The 27,475-nt window shown below is 49.3% G+C and overlaps 1 protein-coding gene across 2 annotated transcripts in view; it reads left to right on the top strand.

Moving 5' to 3' along the window:
• Window positions 1–27,475, top strand: part of jarid2b (jumonji and AT-rich interaction domain containing 2b) — a 67,820-nt gene that overhangs the window by 32,251 nt on the left and 8,094 nt on the right. The window contains exons 1-6 of one of the 2 annotated variants that reach the window (XM_029844758.1): window positions 1,339–1,424; window positions 2,016–2,139; window positions 8,041–8,170; window positions 16,638–16,849; window positions 22,497–22,712; window positions 24,877–25,121. In XM_029844758.1, the coding sequence (XP_029700618.1) occupies window positions 2,055–2,139; window positions 8,041–8,170; window positions 16,638–16,849; window positions 22,497–22,712; window positions 24,877–25,121 (888 nt within the window). In that variant the 5' untranslated portion in view covers window positions 1,339–1,424; window positions 2,016–2,054. Of the gene's footprint in view, window positions 1–1,338; window positions 1,425–2,015; window positions 2,140–8,040; window positions 8,171–16,637; window positions 16,850–22,496; window positions 22,713–24,876; window positions 25,122–27,475 lie in introns of those variants that run through there. The other variant, XM_011608930.2, reaches the window with a different exon arrangement.

Raw genomic sequence — 27,475 nt, 5'->3', positions numbered from 1 at the left:
ACGGGAACGTTTTCAGGTCAGATTCTGAGGGGAGGGAGGAGGAATTTGTGTGCCAGGTGAACGCGGTGTGTGTGGAGGTGGTGTGTGTGTGGGGGGAGGGGGGGGGGGTATCAGAGGGATGTCTGGGTAACTGACAGGTAGCTGGCAGGATTGCACATGCATGTGGAGAGAAGGGATTATTTTACAGCTCACCACGATGGAATACTTGACCCACTGCTTGTCTGCATGTGTAAACACACCCGATCCAACAACACTCTCACTCTCACCTGCTGAAGATGCACCAGAGTAAACACGCTACTTTCCTGTCAGGGCTGTTCCAAATCATTGACCGCAATCTTCCGCTGGTACCGACCGTGTTGATATCCTCTCAATTTGACGATTCCCGATCTTTCGATAGACGCTAACGTGACAATTTAGAACAATTCTGTTCCACATAATCCGGAGCCTCCTTTCTATCGGAGGGATGTTTATCATTCTGCCGGGATTTTGCGAATCCCTGACGCATTTCCACCAAAATTACCCAGGTAATACCTCGGCCCAATCCCAGGATTTCCTTGAAAAAGTAACTTCTCAGATACGAAACAAATTTGTGAAGGCCTTAAGAAGCCGGAGGACTTTTTTTTTTTTTTTTTTAATTTTTAGGGTTGCAAACCACGCAGATTAGGCCAAATATTCTTTACCCAGTTAAATAATTTTTTGGTAATTAAAGTATTGGTGGAAACGCGCATGTGTAAAATAGCTGGATACTCGTATTCATATCATTCTTGTTGTAGAGAGAAAAAGAGCTAACATGCAGGAACCCCGCGCTAGCTCACTCTAAATGGAATGCGCTGACTGTTCCGTTGTTATTACAGCACCGATAAAACATCTTGGAGTAATTATTTTGATGTGAGACGCTTAATGCAGCCGACTTCAAACCCTGAGTCAACTCGAGAAAGCAAGGACGCTCCCAGCGCACGTTTCCTGACTCAGACAGGCGGATGTGTGCGGGCTGGGATGAGCCGACAGGATCAGAGCGTTCCTTTAACATTTAAATAATTAGCATAAATTGGCTTTTGGCTCAAAGAAAGTTTTTCTTTTCGCAAAGCTTCCAGCTGATTCGGCTCGCCCCGTAGCTCATAGAAAGAAAGAGCTATTTCCATTTTCCATTATTTATTAATACCTCTTTGTTGTTGCTCATGTCCTAATCTCATTTCCTTTAGTCATTAGCGTTGTTCAACATCAAACACAGCTGCCGTAGCAGCACGGGCCGCGGAGCGAGGGAGGCGAGAACGTATGGTTATTACCATTGGACTCTCACTAAAGAGGCTTTTTTTAAACAATGCTCTGAAATTTTTTCGGGAATATTTGCAGTGTGAGCGGAGCAACATTTTTGTTGGTGTGTTTGAAACTGAAAAAGAGGCCGGCGTGGTTGCAAAAATTAGGTGTTTTTTTTTTTTTTTGCTTTTTCGCGTGACTTGGTGACCCCTTTTACAAAAACATCTTCTGTCTCCATCTCCCCGGGAGAGATTAACGCCACATGAACTGGCGGTCCCATGATGCTTTTTTCATTTGCTTCCTAACTATTCATCACCCCGACGCTCCGCTATCATTGCATTGTGGTGCGACGTGAAGCCTTTGTGCATTGTTATGCTAATGCTGTCGCCCCGTGTTGCTGGTGCAAGCTAATGCTATGTTATGCTAATTTCATGCCAGCGTTAATGTCATGATGTAGCGAAAAATGGAAACTCGGTACAATATGTAAAGGAGATTTTTTTTTCTTACAAAACCTCAGTTTTTCGGTCAGAATTTATGCATTTCCACGTTAAACAAATGTATTTCCAGTGTTTGGGTTATCACTTTTATTTTGATATGCTAAGATATGCTAATTTGACACTTGTGTGTATTAATGGCTTTCTGTTGTCGGTCTGCAATCTTAGATAAAAAAAACAAAACAACAACACGGTAATTAAGAGCTGTTTTAATTAAACTCTGTTTTGTGTTGACCCATTTTCTTTGTCTGGATGTGTTGGCAGGATGACAGTGATGGGATCCCATGGTCGGAGGAGCGGGTTATGCGAAAGGTGCTTTATCTCTCCCTAAAGGAGTTCCGGAGTGCACAGAAAAGGCAGCTGGAAGACGGAACTCCCAACTCAAATGGTAACCTCGTGCACACCTTTCCTGGTACCGTTGAGCTTGTGCTTGTTCCCATGACATTTGTCTGTTTGTCCTTTTATTTTTGGCAGCAATTCTTGCTTCCTGCGCAGTTTTTTTTCTTCATTGTTTTTGTCAGTTTTACACATCAAATATAGGAGCAAGCAGAAGCGACTGTTTTCACCTGGCTCATTAGTTGTGGACTAGTAGAAACCCTTGTTTAACTTTAGCTTTGAGAGATTTTTACAGTAGGACTGACACAACAAAAGACAAGGAGGAGCACATTGAGCGAGAACCAGGTTTCTTCCTGGTCTTTGTTCAGCACCGGTACATCCAGTCAAAGAAAAAAACAAAACAACCCACAGCCATCCAGCAGTGAACTTCACACATGCTTCAGAAGCTATTCTCAGCTGACATTAACACAACCCAGATGCTGACAGAAAGACACCTAACCATCCAGCTATGCAGGAACAGGCGCGCAGACAGGAAGGATCCCTGCTTTGAAATCTAGCTTATCTTTTTTACATGCCGCTTTTTTTTTTACCCTTCCACACCTCCATTTCTCCTCTCCACAGTCCTCCCCCTCTTTTTCTGTGTGTCTGTCTGGCATCCCATAGCTGCCACCCCAAAGCTTCTCCGGGCCTTTCAAGCCACCGCGGGTAGCTGACCTTATCGCCTGAATAAAAATGACTCGTTAGAAAGCATGGGCAGCTCGTAGCGCTGGGGGTAACTGTGGCGGCCTGTGCTGTGACACAAAGGGGAGCTGGTCTGAATAGACGGGCCCCGCTGATTTAGAACGCTGTGGGTTTATGGAGGTTGCATGGGCGGCACAGTTTCCTGGCTGGCATAGATGTCGCGGCGTATCCGTCAGCCATTTTGGAGGATCGTGCGCAGCATGCGCTACATCCTAAATGGACAGCTCCTGCTGGTTTACAGGGCTGCCAGTTAAAGTCTGGTTTTATGTCAGTGCCTGAAGTGCTTCAGGTTTTGCCTCACATAGGCTCTATTAGCAGCCTGTTTGATGCTAATGCTACATGCAAATAGTTGTTATGTATTTAGATGAGATAAATTTTGGATTACAGCTGATTGTTTGAAAGACTGTCTGGAGATGGATAAAATCGCTGTTTTGTTGTTTAGATGATTCAAAGTGAATATGACGATGCAGGAACTATTTTTTCAGATAAAACCCTTCTTTAGTGTCAGCACATATGCTAACTGCGAACTACTCACCTTTAATCTGGAGCCCAGCACCTTTTTTTACCAGTAAATGAGGCCAAACCTCAAATATAGCTCGACGGCCATATTGGACTGTCGTTGCGGAGCGCTCAAGGATCTCTCACGTCCTGCCTCTCACTTTAAGACACTGTGCCGCAGAACACGCTAGCTGTTATAATAGGAGGTGTGGCAGTCTGCATGTGTGCATGTGTGTGTCCCGCACGACCATCTTCCAGCCAGTGATGATTCCATCCCTGCCACCGCTTTTCCCCCTTTCTCCGGACACTTCTCCATCACACTTCCTGCCTGTCCGCCTCACCACCTGTATTATTTAACAAACGGTGGCGTTTGTCACCTCGTCTGGGCTTCTGCGCATTTACCCTTCACAGCCACACTCCTCCTCCTCTCATCTCCCTCTATCCTTCCGGTCGCCTCTCCCCGGATGCGGGGTCTGGTTATACATCAATAGGACTCCGGTTACAGCCTTCTCTGCGTGCTGCCGCCTGCCGCTCCGTCTCTATGACCTGCCTCCACGCCCCACCTTCCTCATCCGTCTCCCCTTCCCTCACATCCTCCCCTCTCTGCTTTATCCTTCCACACCTTCTGTCCATGCAGACTACGGTATCTGTCACCCAAACCCTCCCTCTGTTCCTCTTTTTTCCCACCCTTCCTGTACCGCGGTATCTTCCTCTCCCCGTTTCCCCCCTCTCCTTCCTCCCTCTCCATTACCCTGAGTGTTATTGATGGAGGAGCTGGCCGTCAGCCAGGGAAGACGGTGCTCCACATTTGCCCGTTCCTCCGACTGTTGCCTCTGTTTCGTCGCTTGTGTCTGCCCGCCCGCCCCAGGAGGTGCTGTTCTTATCTGTTTCCATGCACGCTGCCCCTCTCTCCTCCAGCACTCACTCTGCTGTCACTCTGCTGTCTCTCCACGTTTGCCGTGCACGACCAGAGTGGCAGCCATGACACCATGATGTGGCCCTCCGTTTTCTCTCTGGAATTCCAGTCGTGGGGGAGTTAAATAATGATAGTGTTCTCGCCTGGAAATTGGATAATGTTGCTGTAGTTTCACGTTGTTAGCCCGCTAAAAGGGAATCTGGAAGCGGAACATGGTGTGACAGCGAGGATGACAAAGTCGAGCTGAGCCAAACTAGGCTTTCAGATGGATCTCGACAGAACAATGAAGTGCAATTTTGGGAGGCCGCTGTGATACAAATGTGGATGCCTTTCTTACGCGGATGGGGCTCATCATTTATGCTTCGGCGGACTGTTGTCAGGTTGGCGCTGCAGCTTACCATGGGGAAGGGGGTAGAGGGCAGATCCGGAGGAGTTCTATGACTAGGATGGATAGCGAACACATTTAGATCACCTTGGCCAGAACTATAAAAGTTACAATACAATAAGAAGTTGGAAAAGTGACAACTGGAAAGGATGTAGTTTGGAAAAACAGTCACAGCTCCCCTGGTCTGTGTAGGGTCTGCAGGCCCACCGATGCAATACCTGTGCACAACCCCTGTAGCTACGCCGAATCAGTTACCCACAGGATTAGAATCTATTAGTGGTGGTGAGTTGCCGGGGTAGGGGGGCCGGGCACACACACAACTGCCGGCACAGCTCAGCACGCCGTAAATGGTTAGCTTGTTGGCTAACGGTACTTAAGGTATGAGTTAATGTCAATGCACATGTTGAGCTTCCGGCTACAATAATATAGAAGCAGGCTAATATAACATGATCATTTAAAGCTGTGCTAATAAGTCAAACCAGGTGTGCAAACGTGCGTTAAGAAGCGGCGGTACAACATATACTACCACCGGAGTTGTAACGACAGGCGACGACCCAGTTCTACAAGGCCCTCGATAAAGGGACTTTCTGCCATCCCAGGTGAAAGCAGTGATGACCCTGGTTGGACAGAAAACCCTGCTGGGAGGGTTGGGATGGACACCCCTTACGTTAGGCATGGAAGTAGGTCATTTGTGGAGAAAAGTGGCTGAAGGTCTTGTAAAGTGGAGATTATCTCTCGCAAATGATGATGATACCCTTGTGATCAGTTTACGCAGCGGGTACAGGTGATCGCCCGAGACGTGTGCTCCCAAGGGCCCTGTGAGGACCTGCCACTGCCAGTGTCTCATGCTGGCCTCACTGGGTGCTGAAAAACGTTGGTTGCGGTGCGCTCCACCTCTGTTCTTTTTGCCTTGAGCACCGAGTTCTGTTCATCGAGGTTAGAGAACAGAGGCAATGCCTTTGACCCCTAAAGCTTGACACAACATCTTCAACCATTAAAGGATCCATTTCACGGCTTTGGAACTCATAAAACACTGGTTCCGTGCATTTGGCTCGTGGCAAGTGTCGTGCAATATTTTTGGAAGCAGTTTCTAAGAGAGGAACAGTCTATTTATGGCTTTGTGAAAACTGCCAGACGATCAATTTTAGTATCTCCTCTGAGTAAAAAAAAAAAAAAAAGAAAAAGCCTGGGAATGGATACTATTGGGGATTTCCCAAAAACAAACCCATTGTTTTATCAGATTTTCCTGTATTTTTATTTGAACACAGACTCACAGGATTGCCTCAAAGGTCAGAAAATAGAATGTAAGCACTCAAAAACAGGAAGGGGATATTAGTCTCTAACTTTAGAACTCTTGTGAGTGGTGCAGATTTGCAGAAGTCGATTAGACCTGCTACCGCACATCTGTCGCCACGGCAGATTCTACTGTCTATCATTTCCTGTTTCTCGGGCGAGGCATTTTCCACATTAACTTTCATGAATTTCACATAAGGGTTGTCACTCTTTCTGAAGGTATGACTGCTCCGTAGCTCCGCTCGGTGCTGCCGCTCACACTAATAAGCTCCCCTCAACCCTGTGATATGCAATGCTACGCTATCTACCTCCGCTCACGCCTCCCGCGCTCTCCGGAGACTTCTCCGAGGTGAACGTAGCGAGGCGATGAGCTTAGTTAAGCACACATAAATTTGATTAGAACCCCTACTGGGATGCCCCCCCCTTCCTTTCCACCCATGGCCCATTCAATTTCTGACATTACCCTCAGCATCTGTCTGCCATTTCCACCCTCTGACTTCCCAGGATTCCCAGCTCCAGCCCTCAGAGGCTTGCTGATGTGCACCCAGAATATGTTAAACAGGTCTTCAGAGTAACTAGGAGGACTGGGAAAGAGTGAGAACACAGTCCCCTGTTCCTTTATGATCCGTTGGGACAGGATGCCTCAACCAACCCTGAGCCCAATCAAAGAGCTCATTTCTTTATTTTTCTGTTTTCTTCGTTTCACAACAACCTTCAGGTTGCTCTGAGCGAGACTCTTGATTGATTAAAGGCGCACGGAGCCTTTCGTGCAAAGCTTGACATTGTAAGCCAGTGATTCACTCCTGCCCTATAGTCTTGCGGGCTCTCCCACCGCCAACGTAAAGCACTCACAGCAGGGCAACGACCTTAGTCATCACAACGGCGCTTGTTAAATCCCGCCACAGAGATGCGTATCCGATGACTGTCCTCTTTCAGGTCCCGGCCTGCATTGAGCGTGCAAGAGAAAAGATCCCCAACAAGCCCGTGCGTAGCGGCGGCGTCCGCCTGCGCGAGCCCTCTTCTAGCTTGGGACGTGCTTAGAAAATTGGCTAAATCGGATGCTTGAAAACAGTTTTCACCTGCTGTCCCATTGCTCATCCTCATCCTGTCCCCCACACTATCATTTAATCCCTCTGCTCCTCCCCGTTGAATATTGTTTAGACGACGATGCCCGGGCTTGTTCGCGGGTAGCCTCTTCGCTAGCACGGTATCATTTCAGGTGCCTCTAATTGTAACCCCTGCCCCAAAGTTGTTATAACACTTCTATAACCTCCACACTTGTTTGTTTGCTGGCTCTTCTCCTGAGCATTAGTCCAAGGGGAGTGTTGTGTCTGTTTTAGAAGCGAATTCTTTGCTGTTTAACTGGGCAACCTTGCCTACCGGTCATGCCTAGCTCCTGTGAACACAGGCCAATGTGGTTTCAATGCAATTTAATTGTTGTTTCAGTCAAATGGGGGAGAAGAGGCATCAGAGGTACTGACAGATGTCAAGTTGTCTGTGGATTTTAATTTTTAAATGTGCGTTTTGGACCTCTTCCTCTGATGTTGCCCTCATTTTCCTCTACGCTTTCCACAACCCTCTTTTTTTTGTTGATAGCTTGAAAAGCTCTGACAAACCTCCGGCTGTTTCTCCGATACAGTCTGCTCATTCACGCGCCGCCGTAGAAACCGGCGCCTCTCCGAGATCTGAACCAACTGTCGCACAAACTGCCCACGAGGAAGCGCAGCCCCGTGATATCGCTTTAATTTTCCCGTCTCCCTTAATTACCATCGCCTTCCTCTCCTCTGTTTGACCTAATTTGAATTCTTGGTTCTTGTTGTTGCTTTTGATTTAAGAATCTGTCTGGGGGGCTTATTTTGTTTGTCTGACTCACTCACTAAATATTTAATTAGGGCTCTGTCAATTGGGCTCACTTAGAATGTCAAGTCCAGCAATATCTGTTGACTGGCCTCACTGCCTGGGGCTTATTTATTTATTTAGTAATTATTCTTTGTCGTAGATCCGGAACACAGAAAGAAATTAATTCTACTCACGCCGCCATGATGTTGCACGCCGTCCTTTCCTCTCTGCTGTTGGGTCATCAGTCTTGGCTGATTCCTTCCTGTTGCTTCTGCTTCCAGGTGCTTCTCTCCTCGCCAATGGGCAGCTGAATGGGTCGGGGTCAAAGAACGGCCACAAAGAAGACGGGTCCTTGCGCTCCCAGGGCCTGGATGGCGGCAAGTACTGCGAGGACGGCCCCGCCAAGAAGAGGTGAGACCGCGCCGGGTTGTCATCCGGGTCAGGAGACAGAACTTGGTACAACAGCAAGTTTGTTGCTGCCGCCCTGCTGGTTTATATCGAAGGCCGCGTTGCACTCGATGGTCGGTGTCCGGGTTACACTTCAGCCCCTTCTCCACCAACACTTTTATGACCAGAAATGTATTTATTTATTATTTATTCCCACCACACTTGAAGTGTTCCAGGTTTTTTTAAATCCCGGGTGAATGATGGATGGTCCTGCGATGGGGAGGGAAAGGCTCTGCTTCAACGTGTGTGTTATTCTTGGAATCCTTGTGTTTCAGACTTTTCAATGTGAAACTCTTCCAGTCTGCTTCACACGTGCACTGAACCACTTGGTATCACTGCGCAGTCCTGGAACTGAGTGGTGGGGAAGCAAACGCTGCTCCGGTGGACGGTTATAATTCCTTTAATGCAGGAGATAGATTTTCAAATCACAGGCCGGAAAATATGATTTAAAAATAATCACATTGTAGAGGGAAATAAACACCCACCCCCACTCACACAGACACACACACACATACACTCATTCACACACACACTCTAACTAAGCACACAGTAGCAGAGCAACAGTGATTATTCTCCTCTTTTATTCTTATGCTTTTATTGCCACTCACATTTTTTTTCATTCTCGCCACGGTACTGATATGTGTGTGTGTGTGTGTTACTTGTACATGCTAAATCACTTTACCAGCAAAGTGGGGACATTTTGAGGAAATGGGAATATTTGGGCTGGACCTCACAATTTCAAAGGGCTGTTTAAGGGTTAAGACATGGCTTTAAGGGTGAGGTTAATGCTTTATATCTATGAAAGTCCTCACAAAGATAGAAGTGGAAGAGTGTGCATGCAATCGTGGATCTGTGTTGTTTTGTTCTGCGGACTCTCTCTCTCTCTCAACCACACACAGTCATACACGCACACACACACACACACACACACACACACCCTGACAGGGCATCAAAGCACCAGTGTAAAGCTCGGGGCGTGTTCTAGGGGGCCGGACTGCAGCAGATGTCCTTCTGTAATGAGCGGCCCATACTGGGCTCCATTCACAGCACATCCAGCACCTGCCCGTGTCCCCTTAGATGTCATTTGATAGCGCAAACTCAAAATCCCAGTTATTTCAACCTTTCATCTACCTGGCTTCAAACCAGAGGGGTGCCTGTCTGGAGGAAAGGAGAAGAAATAGAACTCTTTTCCAGGACGCTGTTCTTCAGAGCCTCGGCACATTGGGAATAGTGGTTTTCTTTTAATCACTCTATCAGGTGATCTTAAAGTCGCCTAACTAACAACTAGTGTTGATCTTTGACCTCAGCAGAGTTCAAGAACCTGTGAGATAAGGCTTGGAGGAAGTGATCGCTGGGAAATGGACACGTATCATATTCTGTAATGAAATGCACCTGCTCTAGCCTACAAAGGCTAATGCTGTTACAAGCGTAGTGATTTAAGCATGTGTGTGTGTGTTCTGGTACTCGCTACACTTTGAGAACCAAAAATACTCATTCTACCAGCAAAGTGAGGACATTTTCCTCACAGCTTTAAAGGGCTATGTGACAGTTTAGAGATGGTTTTTGAGGTTAGAATTGGGTTCTGGTTAAGGTCAGGGAGTAAGTTGGGATGTTTTTGTTAAGGTAGGGAGCTGGAGAAAGCAGTATGTCTGTGAAAGTCCTCACAAAGACAGAACTCTCACACACACCCTCTAACTGGTCTCTGATGCTAATGCCAAATATCCCTTTACAAAGCTCTGTGCGTGCATGTGTGTGAGTGCACGTGCGAAGGGTGACTCCGCTGCCCTGCTCTGTTCCTGAGCAGGACTAACAGGGAGGATTCCAGGAGTTTTCACACCTGGCACAGCCGAGACAGGAGGGAGGAGCGCCGTTGCCGCTGCCTCCAGTTCGCAGCGGCGGAGGGAGAAACTTTCCTAGTTTGCAGGGAGGATGAAGGGATAGAGGGCGAAGAGAGACAAGTGGGAGGAGGAGCAGCACATAAGAGGCAGCGAGGTGGAGAAAGGAAAGGAGGCAAAGACAGAAGGACAGGTGCGGCTGGTTATTTTGGCAGGAAGCGTCCGCCTTTAGAAGTCTTTGAGACCGACTCTGTGTTTGCCTTCCCATGCTCCCGAGATCGTTGGAGGAGACTGGCAGCACCTCCCTTCAAGCATGCTGCTTCATCTCCCCCATGACCAGCCTCTCCCAGTAGGATTCACGTGCCAAAATCTGGGACACACACACACACGCGTGTATTACCAGCAGTGTTTCTTTGTCCCAGCCATGGTTTACTGACCTAAATATATCCACTCACCTCTGATTCCTGCACCTGCAGGTGTAGCTTTCCATTAGCAGGAGAACAGAATCCCTTTGTCCTGCCCCCTGCAGGACGTCCCGATGACCGGCAGCCTTCAGAGGAACCGGCTCCCACCGTTGTTGGCGCAGTGGGCTGCAGTTATTCTGGAGCTCATAGTTATTGTCTGATGTTGCTTTGCGGCATTTGAAGCAAATTTGGCCTCATTTCTCAGCTGTAAACAGAAACGTTTCCGCTATCGCGTCTCCTCTGGTCCATGTTCTACTCCGTGCTCAACTGCGGGTTGAAACAAAGGTGTGAAGTGCTCTAGAATCACCCGGAAGCGCGCCTGTGTGGATCCCAACTTGAGTGGCCCCTCTTAAAGGAGACATTGGAACTTATTTTCTGCCCCCCCACACTCCCATTGAACCCCACTTTTGGCTCTATTTGAATCCGTGCCTCTGTTGTCTCAGCCAAGACACACACTCAGCTGCTGCGGCTTGTTTTGTTTCGACTTAATGAATGCCAAGTGTGTACACACACTCACTCACACGCGGCACACACACACAGGCTTGTCTAACATAACCATTCCCTCTTGTCAGTAATGTAAAATCACCTTTTTTCTGTGCTGTGGGATTGAGTTACTGTGTTTCTACAGCAGAGTTCTTGATTGTATCTGTTGATGGGGTGCAGAGACGCACGTTTCTGACTTTTCAGTAACAGTAGATACTTTTGGGCCTTTTAAAATCAGAAAAATTTGGAACCCAGTTGAAGTTCTGGTTTCCATCTTTTTTTCTCCGCTCGTGCCGGCTCTCGCTGTCTCCCAGCCTTCTGTCGCTGGCTCCAGCCTGCGTGTCTGCGTTTCATTTTCCAAACCCTCCTCTAAAACCCTCGCCGTCGCAGCGGCCTCCGCTCCTCTGATGTCGCATTAGCCGTCCACCGCGGTGCACAGCGGCGCTCCACGGTGCTACGACCCTGATTTCCGCTGTCAAACACAAGTGGCAGAGCCGCACTTGGCACGCAAAATGGTGTATGTCATGCTTTTTTTTTTACATAATGTGGAATTCACGGCAGTTATTTTTAGATTTTGTGTAATGAGTCTTTTGGGTCCTTTTATACCTGAAGTAATACACAAGCCCCGCCCACAATAAAGGGGCGGGGTCAGCCTGTCAATCAGGCCTGGGCTGAGCTGCCACTCATGTTGAAGCTTTTGATAACAGAAGGATTTATTATTATTATCAAGTCTGTATTTAATCATATAGAATAATCTCATGGAAAAATTTGAACTGTGAATGTAATTAGTACATTTAATTCTTGAAATTTAATATGTTGGTGGGCTGTTAAAGCAGGACCTCAGTTGAGACAAGGCAGAAACATGGCATCTTCGCATGTGTGTGTGTGTGTGTGTGTGTGTGTGTGTGTGTGTGTGTGTGTGTGTGTGTGTGGTACCTCAAACATCTACCCCAGTGTTGAGTTTCTTTCAGCTGTAAATTGTCACTTTATCAGAAATGCCTTCACCGATGTAGCAGAGATGATGTATTTAATGTTGTCACTTGTTCTAGATGTCTGGTTTGAGCCCCCCACCTCCCCTCCTGTCTGTAGCCTCGGGGTCTCGCGTCTATTTAAAGCCTCTCTGGATCCAAACAGCATAATGAGCCTGATTGCGGAGCACATCTCCAACCATCTTGGTTGTTTATTGACCTAACCTGGCTGCGGCTAGCCTCCCCCCACCGGGGAGGGGGGAGGGGTGATTTAAAGAGAAAGGCAGAGGTCACAGGTCGTGGAATTTGAGTTTAGCTTACATTGTGAAGGAATCGCAAACAGCCCCCGAGAGGTGGACCTTGACCGCTAAACAAAAGGCCGTTCATACGCGCAGCCTTTTATCTTATCTGACTGGGGGGGGGAGGAAGCAGGGCAGGATGCAACTGTGGAACTCATTTGTTTCTCTGCTGTTGAGCACCACACATCTCACAGCAGCGCCAACATCTGGATGTGTTTTTCGCCTTACTTAAATGCCACTTAGGGACAGTCGCTTTACAGCGCGGCTGCGTTTCAGGTGGCAAAGAGGACAATGGCTGACGTCCGCCTGACCCAATGGAACATTTAGAGATTCACAGAAACGCGGCTAAGGTCACGCCGCTGTCGCGCGGCCTTTTCTCTCCGCATCTGCCAATCCGGCCATCCCCTCTCCAGTCCAGTCGTTCGGAAAAAGAAGGGACAGGGTAGTGAAAATCCAAGGTTATGTTTGAATATACACGCCAGCTCTGCGTGAATATGAGCTTCTCGGTGTACTGACATCAGCTGACAGCTAAATGCTAAAAACCATCTAACGGGTAGAAAGGCTCCCTCGGCGTGTTTTCCCTTCCAGTGACCTTGGCTCCTTGCCTGATGGAGGTGCTTGTTTGTGCTTGGCGTGCACATGCTGAGTGTTTATGTAGAGGCAGTAAAGACCCTGTTTGCATGTGTGACGGACAGAAAGGTCAGCAGGTCAGTCCCCAGTCGGCTTCAGGTGTGGAAGTTTGTCTCCAGTTTGTCCTGAGCACAGCTCCAAGTTTCCACTGCCCACACTTCTCCCTGTCATGAGTTAGCAAACATGTGTGAATATAAGCTTAGGGGTCAGAGTGATCTCTGGAAAGAGGATCTGACTAACGTGAGGTTTAATGTGTGGAGAAAAGACATTTATCAGATGCAAGTTTGTGCTTTTCACACATGTGCTTTAATCACCATTCCCACATGAAGGTGGTGCCACTTAGAGTGTAATCACACTGTAAATACTGTTTTCACTCATTTATCAGCCGACACACTTTATACGGAGACACACACACACACACACACACACACACACACACACACACAGACAGGAGGGAGCCAGCTGCAGCGTGAGGGTCTTATCAGGAGCTGGAACATCTGATGGGGTCTTTCCTGAGTGGTTCCCGTGTGTTCCTCTTCATGCTTCCTTCATTCCTCGGTCTAATATAGATCTCATAACTGTCCTCGGAGGTGAGGTAGAACCTACAGAACCCGGGATGTTCTGAGCGGCGTCCAGCTACAGGCTGCACGCCGTGTTGCTGTTGGCGTGCTGTTGAGTTTGCGTGAAGAGTTTGACGACTTTTCCGTCCACTGTCAGAGGGTCAGGGGAGACCTCTGGATCTCATTTGGTGATTCTCCGCCGGGGCAGACGTTGGTCTGGAGCTGTCACCATGGAAACCGCCGTCATTTGAAAGGTGTTGATAAGGCGGTGACTAAAGACAGTCCTTGAAAGGTGGCTTGGGTGCGGGCGTGTGATCTATGGGGTCCGTCCACACCGGCGGGCTCCCTTTGGCAGTCTGAATCACATTAAAGCCACTGAAGGTCGTTTTTCTCCCCGCTTACTCTCTCTGTCCGCTGTCTGCCACCTGCAACATGTTTTTTTTGTCTTCCCTCGTGAATGAAAGGTAAAACATGACAAAGCCCTTTATCGTCTCTGTCTCCCTGCTCCTCCTCACTGTCGGAATTGTCAGAAGGTTGTCACTGGCTGTCTCCGGGATACTCAATGCTACAGCGGCTACAGCGGCAGGTGTGATGTTGGACATTAGCGCAGCCGCTCGGGTGGTAGATGAACGGACGTTGGATGGATGGGATGGATGGGGGGAGTGATGGATGAGAGCGGGATTACAACATGGGTGAAAGGTCCATTTTTGCTTCTCAGATTCTTCTTTATTTAGGCCAATCATTCTAATTTAAACTCAACTGAGCCCTAGCTAACGTCTGTGAGCAGTCATCCGGAATCCCCAGAGCTGAATCGGCGGCTAAAGCTAATGGGAATAAGCTCAAGTTTCGGTAACTGTAGTTTTTGTTACCATGCTGCCAGCTTGGCTTGTATTCCTGTGGAAATTCTACAATCCTGCCTTTTTTTTCAAGCAGTTAAATGGATCTGGTCCATTTGTGTCATTAGAGCAATAAAACTATCCAGGGTTCAGCTTACCAAAAAGGCTTTATTGAGAGCTCCGTGTCTGCTCTGCTTACTATTTTAGAGAGCTTACAGCACGCTGCTCCCTCCTCTGCAAAATTGCATTTTCCATGATTGAATTTGTTGGATAGTAGGACAGCTTAATGCATATTATGGCATATTAAGGGCACACTAGTGTATTGTGTGTGAGTGTGTGTGTGTGTGTGTGTGTGTGTGTGTGTGTGTGTGTGTGTGTGCCTCACTTTCGGACCATTAATGTCTACAAGCACGCGTCCACGTCTGCACTACATGTATGCTTGGCCCTGCCAGCATTTTTGTCTGTGCCTTATTATAGAAGAGGGGGAAAGTGGATTAAAAGATGCGAAACCAGATTAACATAAAAAAGAAAGTCTGTCGGAGGGTAGAAGGCTGCAAAATGCTTTAAGACTGATGTAAATGTTTATTGCCAAGCAGTTTTAAATCGTTTTCGCCTGCAGAGCTCAGAAAGCTCCAAGTGAACCCTCGTTATTTTTTGTTTCTCTGCTCTCCGCTCGTGTGTGTGTGTGTGTGTGTGTGTGTGTGTGTGTGTGCGCGCGCGCGCGTGCCCAGTGTGTAATCCCTCACCTGTCGTTGTCGTTCATCCCTCCGAGCCACGTCCTTCGCTCTCATCGCTGCCTGAAGAGCCAAATGTTTCACAAGGACGGCGCTCGCGTCTGCCGTGTCGTGCAGGAGCGATTCTTGGCGTCCGCGTCTCCAGTCCAGTCTCTAAAGTAACCCAGGAGATAAGACAGCGCGGCGCTCACGTGGTGTGCTGTTCCTCTTTGTTGTGGCAGTAGTAACCATTCAGGGATGCAGGAAAAGGCCTTAAGGGGTGGAAGAAGATTGTACTTTAACTCTGTACATAACTCGGCTTTTTCTCCCATTTATGGTCACCATCATTTCCTTTGATGCTTGAAATTTTTCTAGATTTGCATTTTTTCCTTTGATGTGTTGTTTTTCTTGGTCTGGATCCAGGTTACCTTCTGTAACCCCATAAACAAATACCTTAAATAAATAACAATAGTAAGGGTGATTAAACTACTGCTTCCAACAAATCAAACCTGCTCATTTATTCTTCCGACCTATCCCGTTCAAACGCGCCGGTCTTTCCTCGTCCGCGTTCGTCTCTCAGTTTCTCACGTGTTGAGCTCGCGCCCGTCTCGCCGCAGGTAATCGACACATTCTGACACCACGCTGTTACTCCGATTGAAGAGTAATCGGAGTTCTGCCCTTTCTCGCCACACCAAATGCTTTGTCTGTGTTCTCCAGACATGATCCTATCTGCCGCATGCTTTGCTCTGGTCCGTGGCAAATTGACAAATAATGCCGGGATATCACATTGCTTATATCGCTGCTGCGTGACAGTTCTAGCATTGCACACACGCACACACACACACATGAAATCTTGGAACACGATTGGATAGTGAGCTGTGTGAATGTGTTCTTGTGCGTGCCATGCTATTTAGTGGGGACCGTACTTCATATTTTACGACAGACGTGAGGACATTTTTAGTAAATCGGGTCATTTTAGCTGTTCTCACCACTTCAGAGGTCTGTTATCTGGGTTAAAGGTTAGATTAGAAATGGGGTCATGTTAAGAAATTTAGTTCTGATGGTAAGGGGCACGGCAATGTCTATGAAAGTCCCCACAACAACAGAAGTGTGTGTGTATGTGTGTGTGTGGGGGGTGACAAATAAGCCCATCACTTCACTCCGACATCCACTTCTTTAATATTCTCCTCCTTCACTGATGCGCAGCGTGAAATAGAGAGAGAAGAGACGAGCGGACAAATGAGGGAGACACTTGGCTGCCTTTGTGCCCCCCACAAGAGCGCGCGTGTGTGTGTGTGTGGTGGGGGGTGCAGGAAAAATGAAATGGCTGAAAGTGAGACCAAAGATAAGGAAACATCATCAATCTATGGCAGGATGCAGTTGATTTACAGACATTTGTGTTTGTTTAAAGGTGCTGATGCAGCTATAGCTCTGTGTGTGTGCGTGTGCGTGTGCGTGCGCGCGTGTGTGTGTGTGTGTGTGTGAGAGAGAGGAAAGGGCGACTACTTGCATGCATATATTTATGCAATAAATCTAATCATTGAACTCAAAGTTATGTAAAAATGTCATTTTCTGGGTCCAAAAAGTTCTGATGATTCTGGTTTGGTAACCAAAGTTGACCTGCTCTCTGTGCTCCTCCTCAGACCTCGGCTCCAGGCCCAGAGGAAGTTCGCCCAGTCCCAGCCCAACTCTCCAAGCACTACACCCATCAAGGTGGCCGACACGGGCGGCCTGGCCACCGTCTCCTCCTCGTCCCTCTCATCGCTCTCCCTGTCCTCGCTGTCCTCTTCCATTCAGGACCTGTCTCGCCGCAAGCCTAAGACGGAGGACTTCCTCACCTTCCTCTGCCTCAGAGGTGAGAGCTGAAGGAGACGTAAACACGTGGGCGTGATGGCGGCGCTGCGGAGCGCTAATGTTAGCGGTGTTTATGGAGCTCCAGGCTGAAGGGTGGACATTTCGCTTCTGTTTGGCAGCTCATCGGAAACCCGATCTGTGCTCTAACACTTTATTCTTATTATAGAACCACGTGCACAAAGAGGGGTGTGCACATTTCTTTGTTGCTCCGCATTAGTCGGCAGATCTTGAAAAAAGTTGCTCATTCCCATGGAAGCAACGCAGCAACCGTAGAGGAATACACATATTAGCCGGGTTCCGCTCGGGGGTCTCCTCCTGTTAAAATGGCATTTTATTTCTTCCTTATTTCTTTATTTGACCTTGACACACACGCTGCTGTATTTCTTTAACACCCCCCCCCCCCCCCGCCAGCCTCCCTCTCTCACTGGTACCAAACAAATCCCTCCGTCTTTCCCTCCGACATTAGCGAACTACTCCTGTTTCTCCTACTTTGCGCTCTGCTGGGCCGTGAAAGTAGAAGCAAGTTCAGTCACCAAACCGGTTCTGCTTAAGCTCCGAAGTTCTGCACACTTTGGGGCCCAAAGACCTCAGAATGTGGAGAAGATCTCTACCAAAAACTTCAAGGAGGTTCTTTGAAGGAGCGCGAGGATCTTAAAATGCCTTTTTGAGGAGTGCAGGCGGGTTTCTTATCTCTCGGAGCTTCATGTGTACCTGGAAATCTCTCAAAAAGAGGGTTTTGGAAGGAGCTCATTGTTTCTCCAAGGACGTTTTTAGATGAGTTGATGTTGGAAAGCTCCAACAGCACTTTAGAACATCTCAGCCGTGTCTTCTGTGACTTTTTCATTTGATATCAAAATGCTAAATTCCTGACACATTTGAATAAATCATAAGCGTTGCTCTCCTTTCCCATCATCTCTTACATGAAATATTAATAGGAAGAAGGGCCTGCATAATAAAATAAAGTTTGGGGCCGTTCTCGCTCACCTTGTCCTTTGACTTTTTGTCTTACTTTACAATTTTTATAAAGCTCTCCGCTAATATCCTCGTCTCTTTTCTTTCCCAACCCGAATTAACTCATTTGGAAGAGAAAGACGCCGCGCTTCAGGTTAATTCTCTGTTATCATTATTAACCTCTGCCCGTCTGCCAAAGTAGGCTAAAGCCTCAGGAGAGCCACTTTCGGTTTGAAGTACGCTGAGAAGCTGCGGCTATACGTTTCCATCCTGACGAGAATATTCTCATTATTGAATGTCGTTTTAACCTTTCAGGGGCTCATCGGAGGATGCGTAATTGGAGGTTGCTAAAAGTGGCTGGAGTGTTCTGTGAGAGGGGCTGTGATTTCCATATATAGGCCAGGATTTTACATAGGCTGATGATATAATGTCCCCGATGCTTTGAAGCTGAGATTATTCAGTGTTCTAGATGCTAAGCTAGCCCCTCCCTTCCAGCGCGCTACGCTAATGAAGTGAAGGTTTGCTTCGCTTTCACGTCTTTGTAGTTAATGTTACGAATGAAGCTTAATAAGCTGGTGGGTGTGTGTGTGGGTGGGTGAGTATCCAGGCAGTGGGGATGACATTTTCTTTTGTGACACTTCTTCTGCAGGGTTTTTTGCCCTTGGCCTCTGGTGTGACCCACATCCGAAGACCCTCACCACAGAGAATGTCAGCACAGCCCTCGAGGGTGCACGCCTGTGACCGTGCGCCCTTGTGCACTTCGCCCCCACAGTGATTTTGCTGCTAACTTCCTGTGCTCTGCTGTTCCACGTATTTACACAGAGTATATGAGGACATCGCCATTAGGCCGGCTAATCTCGTCAGAGGGCTCGGAGTCTTTGAAATCTCTCAACCGTCCCCCCCCCCCCCTCCTATTTAGGATTCTGATTCGTATCTCGCTTAGAAGCACGCCGGGCTGCTTCGTGATTGCATCCAAAACTCTTTTTGACAGACTCTGACTCGGTTTAAAGCACAATCTCCCCAAATCGCTCCGATTTAATGTTGCTTTGCGTTTATTGTAGCGATGGAGGGAGCAGCGTTGCAGCATCTCCAACCCCCCCCCCCCCCCCAAAAAACAACCTCAATTTTTGGGCTCCATCCTCGCTCGGACGTTGGCGAGGTGTAAACACACACGCTCTGCAGCGTTCTCCTTTCTCAAACATTACCCCCCCCCCAAGGGGCGCGACTCGAGCTGACAGCCACACAAAAGTGTTTAAGACATCTCGGATTTGAGCAGCAACAAGCGAGAGGAAGCGTGACGCTCGCGTGTCTTCCTGCGCCGTGACTCGGGTCTCTGCCGCGCCGCTCGGCCGTACGCACTTTAGCATCCAAATGTAGCCTGGAACTGACAAGATCACATCCTTCTAGGGTTTTAAATCTCACCAGAGGCAGTTTTGTTGCTTTAACTGAGGAAGTCGCTTTATTACCTCTGTTTTGATGCAAAAGGGAGGTAACCAGAGGTCAGGTACAGCCTGATTTCTATCTGTTGTATAGTAGGATGCATCCCTGCCCCCCACGCTGCCTACAAATTATATTTCCTATTTATCTAACGGCCTCTCCTCTCGCACGCTCTCGTGTTCGCTCCTTCCCCGGCGTCCCAGTATGGTGTTTATGTGTGGTCCAGGCCTCAGTCGGGCTGTTTATATCCACGGAGAAAGCCATTTGGGCTGCAGCCAGACTGTCTGCCTCTGGTGCCATCAGCCTGGGGTGCAGTACCGTCGTCAGCCGGGTGGTGGCAGCACTCAGCGAGCACGCTTTAAAGATCGATCCGCCTGATTGACAGGTTAAAAATAGATCCGGGGGTGAACGGCTGCACAAACGCTCCTGGAAATCTCCCTTGTTCTCTTGTTGCATAAGGTGAATTTGCAGGAGTGTGTGCCTGTGTGTGTCAGCTCCACTGTTTCTGCCCCCTCTCGGGGTCGCCGGGGCCAGAATCGGTGCACCGCCCTGACCTGGTGAACTCGGATTCCTGGAACACGAATAAACACGAGACAAATGTCAGTTCCCACCTTTGGACAGGCTGCTGATCTTCAGGATTAACTTTGAAAGTCATTTTAGCAAGTTGCTATGCTGGTATTTTTATTGCCCTCCCCCCATAACCCCTTCCCCACCCCTCCCCCACCCCCACCTCCCATAAAGTCAACAAGTCCAACCCCCACCCCATGACAGACTAAAATACCTCCCAATTGACTATTTAAATAGTCGTCATTGTGTCATTTACAGTTTGGGGACAAAAAAAAGGAGCTAGAGAGGGTTTGTAATTACCCCCCCCCCCCCCCCCCCCCCATCCCTCCATCCACCCAAGAGCCCGTTTAAGATGACAATCCTAATAGTCTCTTTCAGACCTAATTATGATTTGTCTGCAGCCGAAATGAGGTGGATAAAAAGCCGATGTAATTGGGGGATTGAGCCAAAACCCTGTTGGAGGTCTTAAAGAAGTAGTTGTTTTGTGTGTGTGTGTGTGTGTGTGTGTGTGTGTGTGTGCTGGTGTATCCAGGATTATGAAGCCTTCTTTAGTGGGAAGAGTTCATATTTGACTGTTTGATCTGGAATTCTTTCCCAACTATTACTTTGGAATCTCTGCGTCCTTTGATCTTTTCCTTTGATGACCTTTTGTTACCAGCGGTTTTCTGAGCGTTTCAGCCGTCGGTTTTATGTTGAACTTTAAAAATGTTGGCCTCCTGTCTACCCCACTAACCCGAGGCCATCCCAGCTTCTACACCATGTCAACTTGGATTTAATGATCTTTGTCAAAGAAGATCGATTTCTAATGCACATTATTAAAAAAAAAAAAATCCCAATCCTATTCTCCCTCATTCTGGGAGTGTGTGTGTGGGCGGGGGGGGGGGGGGGGGTTGCCCCTGTGGTCTGTTTGCTGTTGTCCCTCTGACCCCAGAAAAAGCTGGTAAATTACAGTAATTTAGCTAATAAAGCAGGTCATTAGAAGCTGATTGGGTAATTGTGAGCGTTTGCTTCTTCACCAGTAGACAAGGATTCAGGTGTGTGTGTGTGTGTGTGTGTGTGTGTGTGTGTGTGTGTGTGCGCGCGTGCGTGCGTGCGCTAGTTATCCCCCCTCTGATCAATCCTCTTAAGAGTCAGAAAATTGTCTAAAGAGGCTGCGTGACCCAGCGGCCCAGGGGTTGAGCGGTGGTGCGGCACGCCTCAGGCCCAGACCAGCCACCCTTCGCTCCCTTTGTGCTGCTTTTCAACGTTAATGTAAGCAGGTAACACTCACGCGAATCTGCTGCCACGACACGTTTTTCCCCGTCTGGCTCTCCGGGGAGATAATTAGAAACTGGCAAAGCTGCTGCATAAAAGTTCTGATCCAAGGCACAACAACAAGGACTATTAGCAGACGGTTCTTCTATTTTTGCAGTGTTGCGACAGCCTTTGATGGGAGTATGAAATGACTCTTAGCACTGTTAATGGTCTGGCGTTGCCTTTTCTGTCAGCTGTGCGTGAATCTGGCGTCGTTCTGGTTCTGTTGTGTGTTTGTGTTGAAGGAAATGAAATGATTCTGCCGCTACAGTTATCGTGAGCCTTTCAAATCTCCAAGCCTCTGCTGATTCTCACTGTCAATTTAAGGAGTCTTTACAGCTTAATGCAGGCTAAATTCAGCCTTCCAGGGGATTAGCTTCATTTTAATTAGCGTATTTATGCATCGCTGCTCATCGATGTTCTGAAACACTGCTGCCTCCTCAAATGTCATCAAACCCCCAGTAGTTGCTCAAGCTCTGGAATCCATCTGTGACGATCCACGAGGAGACGGATCCGACGTTTCCCCTCTCCGAATCGATCGCGGCTCGGGGTCGGTCTAAACCAGCCGACGGCCGGCGCCGTTTCCCTCTCTCAGCCGGCTGTTTGCGGGCCGATTTACGAGCGCAACATTATGTGATTTAATAACACGGCTTCGAGCTTTATAACCCTTTATGAGTGAGAGAGGAGCCCGCGTGTGCGTGCTGGCATTCGCCGAACGTTATTGGCTCTCCGCCGCCAAACACGGTTTTACTTCCTTCCACAAACGCGCTGGGCTGGATCCCTCCGCGAGGGCCATGAAAGTGATTGAGAGCGACAGGAAAACGGGGGAAGATTGTCGGGTTTCTCCTTCAATAAGGGCGGGAGACTGACAGTAGTCCTGACAGATTCGGGATTGTCTCGGCGTCGACTCCTCTGATTTTTGATGTACAGTTAAGAGATTTGAGCACATGCAAAGTGTCTGCGTCCATAAAGCTGTCAACATCTTCCACGCCGTGGAACGCCTGTCGGAACCCTCCGTCACGAGCAGATTCCACGCTTGTGTTTCGGTTTAGCGAGCGTTGCTCCCCAAACTTTCAGTGCATTGATCGGCGGGCTTCCTGGGCAGACATCGGCACCGTGCGCTCCCCTCTGTGCATTCCGCAGCTCCTCCACATGGTGGAGAGGATCAGGAGGGGCAGGAATGCTACCGGTTTAGCTAGGCGGCCATGTGATTGGTCGTTTGATCTCTGGTGTAAAAGGTTGAGCGGAAAAGGTGCGACGCTATTGACCGGCGTGGCAACCATGTCGCGGCATTGATCAATAAACCGATTCCCTCCTGGATGAGGACAGGGTCTTGTTTTTTTTTGTTTTTTTCTAAAACCTTCCTTCTCATCCCCCCTCCTCCTCCTCCTCCCACACAGGCTCATCAGCCCTGCCCAGCAACATCGCCTACTTTGGAAGCTCCCAGGAGGAAGACGATCTGGACGAGGAGGAAAATGAGGAGGAGGAGGAGGTGAGGAACGGAGGCGGGGTCCACCTTCACAGTGGGGGAAGCAGCCAGGCGCCAGCCACCTCCTCCTGCCACTCCACGCCGCGCAAGGGCAAGCCCCCCACCAGGCAACCGCTCAACGGGCACGGTAAGGAGGGTGGACGTTTAATCCCGCTGTTATTCACCTTACTTTTGTGGTTGAAGCGCTGCTTTCTGCTGCGGGTTGTCACAAATGAACAAAGTGATGTCGTTTCCACCTGCCATGATCTTTTTTTTTTACGGAGAAGATGCCAAGAGACGAGCTATTTTTGGCAACAACAAATCCGGGAGGGGCTGAAGTCTAAACGGGACGGACGAAGGGGAAGGGGCAGAGCTGGAAAACAAGGTTTTCACCATTTATCTCCGAAGGGAAAAGTGCATTAGCGGAGAAGGAGCTGCGAGCGAGGGAGAGGTCTGATGACCTCATCCTCTGAAGCACTCCTGTGTGGATTTTCCCAAATTTTGAGTCCTCATTTTTCCACCACGGAGATTGAAAAGGCCGCATGGGAGAACGGAGCAGCGCCGAGTCTCTTTCCACCCCAATTAACACATAGCTCGCTTAAGCCCTAACAAGGTGTTTATGCACACACTGTAACAGCTGGCCGGGGCCCTACACACACACACACACACACACACACCCACACACACACATAATGCAGTGACAGCATATGTGGGGGCCTTGGGGAACACAGGCCTGTGGATGAATGCACAACATTGAGGGGAACCGTTTGCACGGACCTTCCAAAATGTTACCGCAGCAACGAGAGAAACCAAGAAACAAAACGTGAGACCAGAGTGGACATTTTCGGAGCCGTGCGTATTAAAAAACAAAGCACTTCTGGGACAGTTTATGGAACCGTCCATCTCTCCCCAGCAAGCACTGAAGTAATACAATCCTTCCGGCCCTTCATTTCCCCCTTGAACCCTCCCCCACCTTCTCCCCTCGTCGACGCCGCCGCCACATAAGTTCAAAAGGTCGGCTCTCGTATGTCCTCGTCTCAAGTGGAATGCAGAGGAGGGCAGAGAGGCTGGCGGGTTTAAGAGAGGAGGAGGGAGAGCCATCGCGTTGTTTAATTTGCTGACAATATCTATTGGCCTCACGTGCCCCCCCCCCCCCCATCCGCAAAAACCAACCTGTAACACTATCTGCACATTCGGACTATGAGGGGAAACCTGTTTGAACGAATCCAGGCTCGCTGTGCGTTAGGATAAGGAAGGAGACTCGGCCTCCTCCCTTATCTCCTACAGCAACACTGTTTGCAAAGCATCTCGGCGCCTTCGTGGCGATACGCTAAATAAATAGATAAGAGCCAAACAGGCGGGCGCAGTGTGTAAGAGATAGAAGGGAAGGGGTTAAGGATGTTTAAATGTCGAAGCGGCGTCCTGTCTCCTCTCCTCTGGGCTACGTGAGTATCAGCAGCGGGGGCATTAAGGGAGGAGGAGAGGAGGTGGGACCAGGAAAGAGAGAAGCATGAAACACGGGGCGCTAGGAGGACGCAAGCATCAGCTCCCTCCTCGCTCTCGCGTGGCCAAGCTGAATGCAAAGGCTTTTATTCGGGCTCGCTGCTCAGTTAGCTTCTAAATATGTCAAGGGTCGTGTTTTGGGATTTTTTTGATTTCGCTGACAAGCGCCGGGAAACACAGAGAGACACTTTTACTGACAGAAAATTGCGCTGATCCTTCGCACAACAGTCTTTTCCCGCGAGCTGGCCTTGCACGTTGCTGTAAACACAGCATCCGTCTCTCCCCCTGCGCCGCCTTTACAAATGAAATGAAGCTGGAATCGGCGCGGCGGGATGCCAAGGGGGGGGGGGGGCGGCGCTGATTGCGCCCCCTCGTCGGACCTGTTCAGTGTCACGCCGCCGCGGCTTGAACAGGCTCATTGACAGGTTTCATAAAGATGTTTCCATGCAGACCTTAAACCCCGCATGTTTTGTTGATTGAGGTCTGAACAGCAGCCAAGCGCGCGTCACTCTTTCTGAGCAGACGTTTGCCAGCGGGCACTGGAGTTTGCTTCCTGGTGGGGGGGGGCACAGTCATGTTGACAGAGTTTAAATACAGTAGCCCCTTGAAACAAATGTTGCATTGCAGTTGTGAAAGGCCAAAATGGTCTTCATCCCCACAAATTTGGGCGCAGAGGTAATGGTACAGCAGCATCGGACCATAAACGCTGATATAGTTGGAATCGAACTCGTCAATTTCACATACAGGAGTGAGTTGGGGGGGGGTTGGATCAGCGGCCCACAGCTGACTCCTGCGTTTCTCTTCCGCAGTGTTCAACAGCCATGCTAAAGCAGGGACCAGGGAGAGCCTGAGGCCTAAAGCAGGAACTCACGGCAGGGACGCGCCCGCCCCGCCGCTGCCGCCCCCTCCGCCGCCCCCTCCGCCCCTCCTGAGGGAGCGCAGCGAGCGAGCGGAGGCGCGGGAGCACGCGAGGGAGCTGCAGGCCCTGGCCGCCGGCCGAGGCTCCGCCAACGGGCTGCCGTCGAGGAGGGCCGCCGAGGAGCTTCGCAAACAGGTACTGCAGCTGCGGTTACATAAACGGAGGACGCCAAAGCATAAACGGAGGACGCCAAAGCACGTGAGAGGAGACTGTAGACGCAGAGAGTTTGTGTGGAGGTGAATGGCTGGCGTTGATGCCGCTGTGACTCAGGGTCCTGTATTTACCGCCTGTTCCTCTCTGACAGTAATGATCATGTTTTGGCTCAGCGTGACTGCAGCTACTGTATATTTAGTTATGCTGGCCGGGGGCTCCGGCTCCTCCCCTGTGGCGCTGAGCGGGTTTCAAAGAACTTCGTGCAGCCAGAGAAGGGGGGGGGGGCGGACGGACGGAGTTGAGGTCTTTATTAGGAAACCGCTTCCTTTGTTTGTGTACTCTTGGCTCGTTCCTGCCACCCTTCGTTCTCTCCCCTCACTTCCTTTCTCTCACGATTTCACCCTTTGTCTCTTTCTGCACTCTTCTTCCCTTTTTCCATCCTTCTAGCGGATGGATCTCGCCCTTGACAACACGACTCTGATCATTTAGAAGGATTACCCCCCCCCCCCCCCCCCCCCCCCTTTCAATTAGCACCAGCGGTGTGTCTTAACCGTGTGTGTTCAACACACACTTCTACCCGCGACCAACTGTGAAAACACAGGCTGAGCCATCTGAAAGGTTAAGCAAAGATGCTGCTAACAAACTAGAGCTCGTGTGGACTTTTTCATTGAGCTGGAACCCTCCAGCCAGAGGCGGAAAGATAAACGCTTCTGTTGATCTGTTGCCTCATGTTGTGTGTGTTATTAATCCCGAGCTGCGGTGACCTTTTTCCCGCTCCCTAAAAGTCACCCAGCTCATCACGTCTCATCCCAGCGAGACAGCGGGAGGGGGGAGGGGGGGGCAGGCTTGGTCTGGAGTTCTACCTCGCTACCAAGGTGTTCCCGCCGTCGCCCTGCAGAGGGCAGAACTCGGGGTCGAACCATCTGTATCGGCGTGTTGTTCCACCAAGTCAGATGTCCAGTGGGCTGCTTGCTGCCAGAGCGCGCACACGTATCCATCCGCGGGGCTGTGCAACGATGAACTTTCTCCTTTTGTTTCTGATGGCTGGCTCCTGCAGATGTTGCCTGTTTAAAAGTCTTCCTGCCAGCACTCAGCTGGGCTATAGCAACACATGATGTCATCTAGACCCACCTCCCTCTCCTGCTCCCTCCCCCTTCCCCACTCACATGAAACTGAAATCCTGCCTGTGTCTGCGCGCGTGTGTGCGTGCGCGCGTGTGTGCTCTTCTTTTCTTCCTCGGGCTTGCGTGTCTCTCTTCCTCCGCTCTTCAGCCTGCCCGTATCTGAGTGGCGTCTGATTTCCACATCCTTCACCACGTCGCAGTGTTAGTTTTTTCTCTCGCAGTCCTGTCACTTCTCCCATAGCCTTGCATTAATCCTCCCTCGCCGCTCCGTTCCGTCCCAATTTTCCACCAGACCCAATAAACAGGCGAGGGAGAGCGTCCGAGCTCGCCCCCTTGTGGCAGGAAGTCGTCACAACCGCGTCTCAAACCTGCTGCTGTGTCAGCAACCCGGGCCTGGTCGCAGCGTCGCAGTTGTTCTTTTGCTCCAAACTGAGCCATAAACTCAGATTGTTGATTTTTAAAATGATATGATATTTTTACTATGATTTAATATGTATGTGCCCCCCCCCTTTCATTCTCACTCCCCTCACTTCCTCCTTCCCTCTCTCTTTCCTGGTCACCTTGTGTTTTTTCTGAGCTGGTTGGACAATGACTGACGGTGCTGGGGTTAGGTTTCAGCCCCCCCACCTTATCTTTTAATGGCCCGGTCTTTGTGTCGCCCCCGCCACCTGAGACAAACACAACACAATACAGGCTACACACACACACACACACACTCGTGCAGCACAAGAGCCCTTCAAAGGCGAGCCTGTCAATGGGACGGCTGCCACCTCCCTCCCGTGGCGCCTCGACTGTGATTGATAACTCCATCTCTCCTCCTTCCTTTCCCCTTTTTTTGGTTCAGTTCCAGCCGGTCGGCACAAAACACGCTTCCAGATCAGGCTCAGGGATGGAAACGGGGGAAAGCGTGCCGTGGATGTTAAGAATTAAGGCATGAAAATAGTAGAACTGTGACAAACTTTCATGCAATGCCAAAGGTTATACATTAAAGACGAATGAAACAGGCTCCACTCGTGTCCCGATCTCTGTAGGCCACAAATGAAGATACACACCCGTTAGATTTGATAGTACAAACACCGATTTATGGTGTTTAAGGCGTACATGACAAATACTAATGTTGTATTTGTCCATATGGGGTTTTGCTCTATTCCTCTGACCTCAGCTCTTACCTCATACTGGTCTGCCATCTGCCACCACTAAACCTCCGAGGAGT

Source organism: Takifugu rubripes, chromosome 12, assembly GCF_901000725.2.
Source record: "Takifugu rubripes chromosome 12, fTakRub1.2, whole genome shotgun sequence".
In the NCBI taxonomy this organism is placed as follows: domain Eukaryota; kingdom Metazoa; phylum Chordata; class Actinopteri; order Tetraodontiformes; family Tetraodontidae; genus Takifugu; species Takifugu rubripes.
The sequence above is the reverse complement of the archived record's forward strand: the minus strand, read 5'-3'. Positions and strand labels throughout refer to the sequence as shown.